Here is a 13,366-nt window from a genome sequence, read left to right as displayed (position 1 = left end):
TGCTTGGTGAGGGGGCTCCCAAATATATTCCCAAAGAACACTGCAAAGAAAAAATGCTGATAAACTGATGTACACTGGAATTGTACATAAATGACTATGCATTCTACATGAATTCCAGCTTGGATATCAGGGTATACTCTGAACATGCCTTTGATTTTTAAATGCGAATTCTAAACATACACTATTCAAACACATAAGAAATGGCCTAAGCAAAATCTTTTTCTAAATGCAGCAACCTATGAAAAGTAGTATTGATAAAAGTATTATCAGTTCAGTAATTTAATTCAGAGAATTAAAATAACTGGATTAGTACCTTCTGTGCAAGATGAAAGTTCTCAGAAAAGGCAGCTTCAAAAGAATTGGAAGAAAGCAATTAGCTTCCCAACCCTAAATTAAACAGTTGAGCTGTATCTGCTTCCATAAAATGGCTGGAGAGAAAGCCAACACTTCCCAACGCTGATTAGCACCAGGACAGAGTTCTTAATTCAACATCAGTAAGAAACCCTGCAGGCTCTCCCCATCTCCTCTCCCTTTCACAACCACTTCTATTTTGCACTTCTGAAAGGAAAAACGATCAGAACAAAGAGAAGCACTGAGAGCACCTGGACTGGTATAACTATTCCACCAGCAACAGCTGGAACACCCCGCCACGATGTCACATTCTGCAGCCTGGGCATAGCCAGAAGCAAGGAAAAAGTCAAGCTGGTTTCATGTGTTTGATTTTATTATTACATACTGATAACACATTTCAACACATCTGATATCAGAGTAAACCCCTGTGGGACAAATAAGTGCCATAATGGAAATTATGGAACAGAAGACTGGTGTGGAAAGTGTGGAGCAGCTCAGCATCTGATCTAAAAAAAACCAAAAAAACACAAACAAAACCAAAAAAAAACACAACCAAAAAACCAACCAAACAAAACCCCCACCTAACACCAACAAACCCCACCCCCCAACAACAAATCAATGCTGTGAAAACTTGTGATATTGAGCTTCACTTGAAAAAAAAATTTTAAAAAAATCTCAGGAGAGGCCTAAAGTTCACAAGCTTCTGAAAACACAGAAAATGTGCATCCCCCCCAGTGAATTTATCGCAACTCAATTCCACGAAGACCTTTTGCAAATTCAGTGTTTAAATCTTCTACATATTTCATATTCCTCTTTACTGTAAGAGAACACAGTAAGCTGATCTATTCTATGCACATTATTTCACTCTTCTGGGGCAAATGACAATTGTAGTTTCCTCTAGCCTTAAGCAGCTATTTCAACCAATATATATATATATATATACCTGTGTAAACAAAATGTTACAGAAATGGCTTAAAGCAATTTCATTGAAGTAGCCCAATTCATCTATTTGTGCTCTTCACCTCAAAATCCAAACTGTCAAAAGAAGCAGGAAAGGTTTCCATTCTTGTAGTCTAACAATGATCCCATTTACTTGGTGAATTTGTGAAAATCATTTCAAGCCACAATTCTAATTAATTCTAGAGGGCTGAGAACAGGAGTAATACATTCACAGTAACTGCACAGCTTGCATGGCCAAAAAAGTCTCAAAACTCATTTTTAAACTGTTATTAACAAGTAATGGAATGTACATGTGCTGACCATTAAATGCAGAACTCAAAAATTGACACTTACTGCACCAATCTAAATTTGTTAATGCAGAAACATATTTGAAAATATACAAAATCTGAAGTTGTTACATGAAATCAAAACCTGGTTTTAAAAAGTGCACAGTAAAAACTGAAGGTAAATACTATATAAATTACCCACAGAGTGTGTATTTCCTGGTTTAGAGACAACATTAAGTTCTGTTTTATCTGTTACACGTTCTAAATATTTTAAAGCCATTTACAGCACCAATTCAGTTTTTACTAGACCCAGTACCAGCCTCTGCTTCCTGGAACAAACAGGAACTAGATAATGAATGGTCACACTGTCTGCATCCTGTGCAGCAGCAGCTTCCAAGGATTCAGCTGTAAACTATCGATTTTTGTTCTTTTTAGAATTTCCCTGCAACAAGAAACAAGCAAAGAGAACGTTATCATTTAGGTAAGGAAATCTAGACAGGTAACATACAAAATCTGATGTCTGATAATTTATGCCTACAGCAAACAAGGTAGAGTGAAAATAAACAGTCCACAGACTTCTAATTTTGACAGACTGTAACTGTTTGCTCTGAAAATTCCTCTATTTCTATAAGCACAACAGAGGCAAGTATCAGATATCTCAAATTAGCATAACAGTTCTTCACTACAACTGAAACCTGTAAGACATTTGAGGGACATCCCAACACACATAATTGTATTAATACCACTAATATTGCAAGGGCAGTGAAGGCAAGTCACATCATAATCCACCTTCAGATGCTACTCCAAGTAACTTCTTATAGAATAATTGCATCAAATTAAAAATCAATCCCCCATCACATTAGGGGTTATTTTTTCCCAAAATAAATTTTATTTTAATTCAGGTTGTACAGATTATTCCTAGTTCAGAAGAGAGTTTGTTCTACAGCTAGCCAACTCACATTTGACCTGCAGTAATTCCACAAAGGAAACGTGAAGCTTAAAATAAAGTTTTGTGCAATAGTTACTTGCCGGCAATTCTCAGTCTGCTTATTTCCTGAAGATAACATTTGTTTTGAATCTAACCAACAACTCTCTCCAAGTGATAAAGGGCTTTTACTGCATCATTTGGATTTCAACTGAATCTCCTTCCACATTTGGTAACTTTTGAAAACCTGGGTGGCTTCTCTTGTGAGCTTCTGAGGCCCTTACAGACAGAGAACCAATTCAAGTCTTGGAAGTATGGCAAGTGAGAAATTCCAGAAAACATTTTATGAAAACATTAAGTGCTATGGTCAGTATGCAGCCAAGAGCTTCCTTCTCGAAACACAATGGCTTATACACCACAAAGTAATCTTAAAGAATACAATGCCAAGTTAAAATACTCAGAAATCTGAAGAAAAACATGGGGAAGAGTTTACTCTAAAAGATAAAAATCACCATCATGGGATCTTTAATCAGAACATGGAAATTTTTCAATAGTTGAATTTTTTAATCCTTCAGTGATACCAGCTTCTATGCATCCTACAATTAAGGAGAATAATTACAATTTATTTGTTTCACAGTCAGACAAGTGAAGGGCAAAGGCATCTGTTCCTCCCCAGAAGCATCAGAATAGGATATACTGCGGTTTGATCACTGGCTGCTCAAAAAAGCAGACTTCCGTGTTTTTCATCATTAGGTAAGTTAAAAATCTGTTTCTGACAAGTGGGTTGACTTCTTGCCTGGTAAAGAATTTAAGTGTGCATTTCAAGCTCACAGAAGAATACAAGTGGCAACTTTTTCATTCCTAGACAAGGGACAGATGAGCTAGAATATGGAAATAAAACCGAGAAAGAGACCAGCTGCCAAGGACAGAGTATGCTGCAATAAAAAGGAGTGCAGAAGGGACACTTCCACCCAGAACCTAATCATAACCACCCAGCCTCACCAGCTGGATTTACAAATAGTTCCATTTTCACCACATGTAAACAAAAGAAATGGTGTGATCTGCTGTCAGAGGGTACTTGAAGGAGCAAGTTTGGAGTTTTCTTTCCAGCTGGCTCAGAGTAAGAATTCCAGCTTGTGAGCTGCTTTGTCCCAAGGGCAGTACTGCAGGAACACCAAATGTAACCCTCACAGCCCCAGCTGCAGCCAGGGCCCTGTGTCAGCACTGCCAGCTCACCTTACTGGCCATCTTCAGTGTATCAATCTCCTCCCTTTGCTTAGTCAAGGTTTCGTTCATACTGCACAGATGGTCACTCATCATGCTTAGCTGGTCCTCGTAGCTCCTCTTTGTTGTCATCAATTCATCCTAAGGGAAAATAAAATAACCACCAGAGGCTCTGGCTCAGTATTAGTGGTATCTGACAAAGCAGCACACTTCCACCTCTGCTTAGTAAGCTCCACTTTTGATGCTGAGTGTGTGCAAATCAGCTAAAAAACCAAACTTGTTTTATGACAGGAAGTCAACAGCTACTTTTCTTTTACCTGAAGTCTCATGCATGGTTTGTTCCCTTTATTTTTGTGTTGTTTCCTTTAGATTTTTCCCCCACTTTTTATGGCTTACATAAGAGTAACAGCTAAGTTTTCCACCAGTGCCTCCAGCCAGGATACAAGTAATGTTGCTAAGGTTAAAGCATGCCTGCACAAGAACACACATGGCATCCAAAGCTGAAGGAATCTTTATTCCACATGCAGCTAGAGAGAGCTATGATCTCTCTGGGGTTACAGAGCCAAGAGGGGATAGTGTGCATCACTAGAACACAGCAATAAAGGGATGCACATAGTTTAGGAAGGACAGAAGGGAAGAAATCATGCTCTGTGTGAAGAAATGGCTTGAAGATTATTAAATCTCATAAGCAGGAGAACAACAGGTTGATATGCCAGGCATCTGCTGCAAGCAGATAATCTCCCATCCACAGACCCTGCTCCTCATTAGGGATTTTAACTACTCTGACACATCCTGGAAGGGCAGCAAGGTGGAACACAAACAACTGAGGAGTTCTCTTGAGTCTGGCAAAGAACTTGATACCAGTGATCAATGGGACCAAGATATGCTCTCTGCTGGACCTGTTACTCACAAATAAGGAAAAGCTGGTCATGGATGTATAAGCCAATGGTAGCCTTGGTTGCAGCTACCATGAGTTAATGGAATTTAGGATCCTGAGAGAAACAAGATGAATAGTAGAATTACAGCAACCCTAGACTCAAGAAGAGTAGATTCTGGCTTCATTCAAGGTCTGCTTGGAAAGGTCCCAGGTAAAACTGACATGGAAGTAACAGAGGCCCAGGAAAGCTGAATAATTAAGCACAGAATGAGGAACAATCCAATGTCTAAGACATGGAGTGACTGGCAGAAGACCAGCATGGCTATAGAAAATACCCAGTTCCACAGCTTGATCTGAATGCTCTGCTCTGACCAAAGGAGAGGGACAACTCACCTTCAGAGGACCCTTCTACCATTAACAAGTCTATTATTCATGATTATGCAGACTACTAAACATACAAATGGTGTCTGCTACCCTTTCCTATGAAGTCTAATATGCAGCTGGAAATTACCATCTCATGCCGAGTTCAAAATCAATGGTGGAATTTCTTAAAGGAACAAATCCAAAAAGTGTTTAAGACGGATTGTTCATGGGCACAACAGTTCAAAGCTTCTAACATTACATTCATGGCCTGTATGGAGCAATTTTGATCCTCACCATCACAGACAGATGAACAATATTGATATGAACGAAGTGTGAAGAGAACACTAGGGAATTTATGAATTGTGTATTTATTTATACTTCACTGTACTACTGGCTCCTTTCTCAGTTGTGTGGAGGAGAAGGAAAAGGGACAGGCCATCCCAGGATGGCATAAGAGTTGACTTTTGTTAACAACAGCTTCTTAAAGATTACTCCAAAACTATCTTTGCTTAATATTAAGGTATCTATATTAAAAAAAAATCCAAATCAACCCGGCATTTTTTAAAACTTTCAGACCCAGGTGCAAGAAAGGATAAGAATTCCTTGTATCATCTGAAATCAGCCACACAACCACTCCTTTTGACAACTCTCAAATTACAACTCTCTTGTTTTCATGAAAATCCTTGACATCAAATGTGCTAAAACACACAGGTTTGGCCACTATAACCTTTTCTTGGAGGCATGTTCCACTTCAACTTTATACCTGGGATCTGAAGTGTATTATTCAAGGTTCTTCTCTACATACCACTAGGGTTTTGGTATTCCACAACTCAGAACCTAGTAATGGCATGGCCAGGCTAGATGGTTGTAGTTTTTCCTGCTCCAACTTCCACTTAGACACAGTTACAAAATGCATCTGTTACGTTACAGAACAATTTACTTGCCTGTAATCTGGTGATGTTTTGACTGGCAAGCTTCAACTCTTCTGTGAGCGATTCCTTGGACTTCTCTGCCAGAGAAAGTCTTTTGGCAAGTGCTCGACACTACCAAGAACAGGACAGGGAGGGGACAAGGGACAGAAGTCAGTTCCAGAGTATTGCCTTGTGGCATCCTTAAGTGATCACCTTGGACTTTCCCATCTTTCTGTGATACTTGGATTTCAAGAAAACTCAGAGCTTGTGCACATTTTTAAATGCAGAGGTAAAGGAATAGTTAACATTAAATGTTTCATTTTACAGAGCTATCATATTGCCAATCCTGTAAATAATGTATTTTTCACGTAACTGCTACAAAACTTTTACTTAAGTAAAAAGCCATACAAACAACTCACTTCATACAAGGCTCAAATATCACAGAAAAGATGGTTCCCCCATACCATGTCATCTTCCATTAACAAAAAATATTTAAGAGGATTTGTTCTGTTAACCTGGAGCTCTGGTATATTCCATGTATCGTTTATTACACAAATCCAAACAGCCACTACTTTCAAGAAAAGTTCCCCATGGCTTGAAATGAAAAGGAAATCATAGATACAATGAATCAACTTGTTCATTCTTGCAGTATAACTTTTGCCTAAGAGCCAATTTTCTCAGGAGAGCTGTTTCCATCACTTCATAATACACTCAAATATTTTTGAATTACTTCAGCATCACTATAAAATTAAGTCAAAACTTCCTTGGTAACTAAAGCCAGCTGCTTCAGCTTATGTGAACAAACCTATACATGACACATATTATTCTTCCTAATACAGCCAAGACAAGGCTACCAAAGGATTTATTAAAAACAAAAAGTTCTTTTATAGATCTGTTTTTATGCATGCTAGACCACAGTCAAAAAATGTTCCAGGAACAGATTTTTATAAAACATTATGCTCCGTATATTGAAACTCACTGTCACAGCACTTGCCTGTGAGAAGTACAAAAAGAGATTTATGTCATTGCCTGCATGCTCACCTCAGCATGGAAGTGCACTGATTTGCTGTCAGCAAGCTGCAGGTGAGAGGTCAGCTCTGCTATCCTGGCCATGTAGTGAGTTTTTATCAGATCTTCACGAGACTCAACATCTGGAGCCTGGCAAAGAAAATTTAAGCAGACAACATTTATGTTTCATAGACTGAATACCCGAATTCCAACATCACCTCTATACAGACTTTTTTCTTCTTTCCTTCTCAGGCCTGGCTGCTCTATCAAAAAGCATCTAATTCCCCAAACACAACAGACAAATTACAGCAGGCTACACTGCAATTTGTCACTCTGATGGGGACTCTTAATGTCAGATTTTCTCACAGGACAAGGAGCTGACTGAAGAGGTAAGAATTTAACTTGCTTTAATATATCAAGTGTCTGGAGAAGATGAAAATCCACTGCAGAAGTGAACAGCTTTCACCTACATGAAAACTTACTGTCTCTTCCCAACAAGGAAGAATTTCTTTACATAACTGTATTTCAGAAGCATACAAAAGTCATGACTATTACTAGTGTTGCATCCTGAAGAAGTTTCTTACAACATTTGAAATTAAAAAAGAAAATAAAAAATAAAAAAGCCCAACAACTCAGTAGTTTACAGACTAATCCACTGGAGTCAGCTTTCACATGATTTGTCATTACCTTCAAGTTCAGCACTATGCAGAAGCCTTTAAGAACTTGTATTAGTTATTATATAGCCCCTACCCCTTTTAAATCACACTTTCAGAAGACAAGGAGGAACGAACTAAACTCCATCAGTTCTCTGATATCAGAAAAGGGAAAGCAGTGAATCTTATTCTCAGAAATTCCTGCTGGAGCAAGTGTTACATTATAGCAGGGCTAAATGAAGAGTTAACTTTTAGTCTGAGGGCTGGTTCAAGGTTTGTTTCAGTGAGACCTCTGCTTTGTATCCCAGGCACTGCAGCCAGGGTCTTTTATGCAGCTTGAGCCCTTCCTCAAGGGTTAAGAACTGAGGCTTGGAGTGCAGTTTGGGCTACTGAGGCACAGACAGACCAGCACCTTCCCCAAATGACAGAGAGCAGACCCTGACTCCAGTTCACACTGCTCCAAAATGCTTACATGGGCCAAATAATAGATCACTAATACAAGAAGAAAATTAAGAACACATAGATTTCTGAAATTTGACCATTTAGTATATAAAGATTACATAACCAACTCATGCCATTATACAGGAGTATTCTTGGTGATTAGACCTGTGGAATAAGCTTAGCAGAATCAGAATTGAAGTACCTAACAGATGGACTTTAATAATGTTTAAAACAGATTACCTTTTCATTATCAGTAGTTACAGTCAACATTCCAATCTAGAACAAGGAAGAAAATACAGTTAATGAGAACTGCAAAAAAGAGATACCATAGTTGCATTTTGGTTTCAGTCATAGAAGGACTTTGAATTTTAACAACCTTGCAACCATTCAAACTGAAATCAAATTTAAGTACTTCCACCTGTAACATTAACAAGACTGGTTACATGAGTGCCTTGAACAGAATTAAACCTGACACCAATTCTCATAAATATATCTCCTATCTTGCAAGGTACACAGGGAAAAGGCAATAAAAGCAACAAGATGCAGCTGGGCTCATATGGTTATGCAACTGCTTCATCATATGAAACTAATTCAGAGCCACGTTAGCACACTGAAACATTACTTGTCATGTTTAAGAGGAAAGAAACTCAACATGGATTTCTTGAATACCTTCCAAATTCCTTCCTTTCCCCTCCAACTAGTAAGTACTGACAAAACTCTACAAGAGCAGTGTAAGCAGTGTAAGGTTTCATGAAAGGGTATCTTCACAGAGAATCAAAAGGGCTTTCTTCCTCTTGATCTCAACAGGACTAGAGATCTATGTTTGGGAAATATTCACACAATATGTTGACCTATGAGTAACTCCTATGAGTAACTCAAACTCCTAAGGATTCAGATAGAGGATCAAAAACTTAAGATGCCAGTTTACTTCAAAATTGAGGATTTCAAAACAATCCACTAATTATTTTTATCCTGGAGCAGGAAAGTGGAGAGGGAAAAAAAAAAAAAAAAAAAAAAAAAAAGAGAGAGAGAATTCTAGAATATGAAGAGAATTCACATTCTGAATGCTGAGTAGATTTATTATTTCTTACAGATGACATTCCTGTTATTACCACTATGCCACTTCAGAAGTGGAATGCAGGGGAAAGGCCAAGTCCTTTTAAATCTGTGTAGTAAACAGGAAAAAGCCATTTACCTACACAGAAGAGCATGCTACATCCAAAAGCAATTGCTGAAACCAAACTGACCCTAATAAGTCCTCAAACGCATTTACAAACACTGTCTACCTACTTCCACTTGCTTTAACACACCTAGAGATGAATAAAAGTATTGGAAACACCAGCCCAATCCAAGATACACACCGCTTGCAAGGTTTCCTAACTACAGACAACTCAGGGGTTAAGCACCTATTATTTTCCCCTCAGTTACAGAAGTACAGAACTACAAAAATATCTTCACAATACTAAAGACAGCAAACAAAGCCTCAAAATCCAAGAAGTGTCAAACTCTGCAGAAAGAATTTGCAAGCAGCTTTGCAAATACAAGGACCCCAAGAATGAATGCTTTTCAATACAGTCAAAAGGCTTTTATTTTTAGTGTTCCACTGATCAAACAGCACTGCTACTAAAGAAGATGGATTTTTCTCTGTTGAAGGGAAAGGTCACTTACCAGACTGGTGCTCTTAATAGGTTCCCTCAGACTCTTTTCTGTGGTTTCCTTCTTTTGTTCTGCTATATTTGGCAAAACTGAACGCTCCTGGATAGTTTCAGTTAAATGTCCACTAAGAGAGTTCTTCAGTTTTTGGTTTTCTTTTTCTAGCTTTATTTTAGCTAGCTGGGCCTCCAACATCCAGTGTTCTTTTTCTTGTTCAAGTTTTGCAATTTTCTCCAAACTCTGCTGGACCTTTAGGAGGGAAAGTTTACAGTCCAGGTTATTGAACCCAGTGAGGAAAAAACCCACACACAGGAAATGTTTGAGGACAGTATTATTTTAAACCATTACATAAGTGAGCCAACAAAGTGCAGCAGGTAAACAACTACTGTTTTGAGCTGTGTGTTTAGCTGTGATTCTTTGTCATTTAATTAGTTTGAAACATGCATAGCTCATGAAACTGACAACGTTGTGTACTAGGTGAAAAACCAAAGCTATGAAAACTTGAAAGATGTGTACCTGGCACTATCACTACCTTTTTCTATGCCAGAAAGACAAACTGTCCCACCTCACACAGACAGAACCACCCACTTTGCCCAAGTAAGAAAACAACTATGGAACACAACACATCTAATCACTGCACATTTCTGCTGAAATTAATTTCAGTCCTACTAATACATTTAGAATATCGCCAACTACAAAAAAAAAACAACACCAAAGTATTTGCTTCCATAACAGTTCAATAACAATTAGTCAAGTACAGGCTGAGTATACAAGCTAATAAAGAAGTGTCAGTATTAATTACTCTCATTCACATGAAGCAATGGACAAACTACGTAGACCTTTTAAATACCATGCTACCCACCCTGCTTCACCTTCCAGAAAAAAATAATATATATATGCATACTGGAAGATAGAAACCCTATTACTTCAACTGAAGAGAAAAATCACTGCTCTTAACCAGTGCTAATAATTCCTGCACAGTCCAAAAGAGAACTCAAATCAGTACATAGCATTAAAAATTAATCCTTCAGTATGCCTTATTCCTGTATTTATTTTCCATTGATTTTAATTATTAAAGATTACTTGACTTCTTGTATTCCCAAATGAAGATATCAATGACACAATCCTGGCTCCTACATCTATCTCCATGTACATTCTGCGGATAACCCAGCCTGACAAGGGTTTTATTTTCAAAACTCTACAAGACATCTACAGTCTAATTTTAAGGTTCAGCATGTTCATATATACCTACAAATAACGACAGACATAAATGTGCAGACTTTGATACAAGTTTACCTTTACAAAATACACTAGCATGTATGTTAGTACATTGTACACCACAATACCTGTTGTGCAAGACCTTCCCTGCTTTCTGTAGAACTCAGGAGAACTCTGCGATTGGCTAAAGCCTCTTCATAAGGCACTGAATCTGCACAAGGCTACAGAAGAATCAAAAAACCCCTCTCAAAACATGTTATGCACTAGATCAGAACATGTATTCTACTTTCATTTTCTTACTACTTTCCTTACTTTAGTAAAGGGAAAAAACCCCATGTTCCAAGTGCTTACCGGGCAGTAGGAAAAATGGTTTGAGCTCTCAAGAAATACCACCCCAAAAGGTACAGCTGATTAAAAAGTGCTCAGAAACTCCAAGTGTTAATTAATGACCAAAGGTATCTTAAAGTCCTCTTTACAGACATTGCAGTAAAGTGATTTAGTAACAACTGCTAAGCACATTATGACTTAATGGTTAATTTTAATGGAAGCAACAGGGAGATCAGACAGCATTCGACCCTTTGGTTCAGCACATTTTCTCCAGTGTACCTCCTTTCTTTTTCCCTATGTGTGCCAGTGAATGCAAGTGTAAGAATACAGTCTCATGTGCTCCATATTCCTGGTGAATACAGGAGGAAATTTAAATAAGCAGCCACCCTCTTCTCCTTGGAGTTTTGGCACAGAAATAATTAGTGGAAATGGGTAATGGCAGAATTGGCACATACCCTCTTAGTTGTGAGGGCAACTACGCTCGCTCAAGCTTTCAGTAGCATTACTGCCCTGAGGGTTCCATTTCCTCAGCCAAAACCTGTCATTCAGAGAACCTCTTCCATTCCAAAGAGCAAATCCTTAGTTTGTATCCTCCTTGGCATAACCAACTATCAATGGAACTGCAATCTCTCTGTGCAAGCATGCTGGCTGAACAAACCTTCTTCAAGGACTTCACATAAGCAGCTGCCTTCTTCTTGTACTGCAGCATGCACTCGGCTGAGAGAGGGCTGATGAACTCTGCTCCTCCCTTAGGGCCATAACTCAACGAGGTGGTGAAGAGATCCAAGTTGTTGCTAAAGAAGGAGGCCATCTAAACACATCAAAAGAAGTGGCTCTTTCACTTAAATTGACCAGAAAGATTCATTGGAGCAATTATTCTTTCAAAAGACAAGTATTTAGTGAAACTGGACTTGTTAACAAGACTTTGAAATAAGCTACAGGCTCTTCCATGTAACTCAGACCTTTGTAACACAAAGCATCCTCTTCACAGTATCTACTTTTATCATTCACTCAGTTGTTTTTAACTCATAGCCTGAAAATAACTCAAGAATCAACATGATGTTAAAGATTATTAATATCCGAGGCACACACAAGGATTTTCTAAATCATTCAGCTAAGTTTATTTTTATTTCCTTAAAAATCTGCACAAGTTAAGGCATTGTTCATAACAGGAATATCCCATTACCTTGCCTGCTCCATTTGTTAAAGCAGCAACAGAGGATAAAATACAGTCATTTGTAGTTATCAGTTTCTGTGTGGCAGTTGGAACTTCCTGTTCTAAAGCAGCTTTCTGACTATAGTGCTTGGAAATATCTGGAAAAGGAAAAGCACATTTATGCCAAATTAAGAATACAAAACTTTTTGAAAGTAACTTACAAAAGTATCTTAGTCTAAATATATTAATTTCAACAACACAAAAATTTAAAACGAATCAAGTATTTATCATGTAAGAACATTCTCAATGTGGCCTTATTAAAAAAATAGTAATTGTTTGACAAGTGAATAATGTGCACCTATTTTAAAACAAAGCACTATTCCTACAGAATGGAGAAATCCCAGCACATCATCACTACAAATGGTCATCTGAAGTAATCTTAAGAAATTCAAAACTAGTTGGGATTGAGAAAGAAGAGAGTTTGGAAGTGTGAGATAAGAGCATTTCTGTTGATAACTAATGAATTCTACTGACAGTTTTATTCACTACTTCTATTTTCTTCATTTCCTTTAAAGTGTAAGTTGGATTGACTTTATATTATAGTGACCACACCAAGAGGTTGAAAGTATTTTAAACTTATAAAGGCTACAAAATCCTTGGTTTTGGGTCCCATTTTGTGTGAGGTACAATCTTTAATATCTCCTTTTTTTTTTCTTTAAAACAATATTAGGAAAAAAACCAGTTTTGCTTAAAATAACAGAAGCTTAACATTTAAACAGCTGACTAGTAAAAATCCAGTTCATCTCTATGGATTATTTTCTCCCCAGTAACAGCTACATGGTACTGAAATTCTAGGACATGCAGCAACATCAGTTTTAAAATTATGACTTTTAACCAAATAGCCCTTCACTGAAACATATCCATGTTGTTCTGATAAAAGCAAGGTAAACTATTATTCAGAGGAAGCCAAGTTTCAAAAGACTTCTTTGCAAACTTTGGTTATATATTCATGTTAAAAATAGTCATCATCCTA

The 13,366-nt window shown here is 37.7% G+C and overlaps 1 protein-coding gene across 2 annotated transcripts in view; it reads right to left on the bottom strand.

The window, feature by feature from the left end:
- Positions 1 to 213: 213 nt before the first annotated feature.
- PPP1R21 (protein phosphatase 1 regulatory subunit 21) overlaps positions 214 to 13,366 on the bottom strand; it is a 31,727-nt gene continuing 18,574 nt past the window's right edge. Inside the window, exons 14-22 of one of the 2 annotated variants that reach the window (XM_063391200.1) lie at positions 12,364 to 12,491; positions 11,836 to 11,988; positions 10,979 to 11,071; positions 9,648 to 9,881; positions 8,220 to 8,255; positions 6,919 to 7,035; positions 5,911 to 6,009; positions 3,739 to 3,867; positions 217 to 2,019 (exon numbers count right to left, since the gene is read on the bottom strand). In XM_063391200.1, the coding sequence (XP_063247270.1) occupies positions 1,990 to 2,019; positions 3,739 to 3,867; positions 5,911 to 6,009; positions 6,919 to 7,035; positions 8,220 to 8,255; positions 9,648 to 9,881; positions 10,979 to 11,071; positions 11,836 to 11,988; positions 12,364 to 12,491 (1,019 nt within the window). In that variant the 3' untranslated portion in view covers positions 217 to 1,989. Of the gene's footprint in view, positions 2,020 to 3,738; positions 3,868 to 5,910; positions 6,010 to 6,918; positions 7,036 to 8,219; positions 8,256 to 9,647; positions 9,882 to 10,978; positions 11,072 to 11,835; positions 11,989 to 12,363; positions 12,492 to 13,366 lie in introns of both variants that reach the window. The other variant, XM_063391201.1, reaches the window with a different exon arrangement.

Source organism: Prinia subflava, chromosome 2, assembly GCF_021018805.1.
Source record: "Prinia subflava isolate CZ2003 ecotype Zambia chromosome 2, Cam_Psub_1.2, whole genome shotgun sequence".
Classification (NCBI taxonomy): domain Eukaryota; kingdom Metazoa; phylum Chordata; class Aves; order Passeriformes; family Cisticolidae; genus Prinia; species Prinia subflava.
Note: the sequence above shows the minus strand (reverse complement) of the source record. Positions and strands in the feature narration are given on the sequence as shown.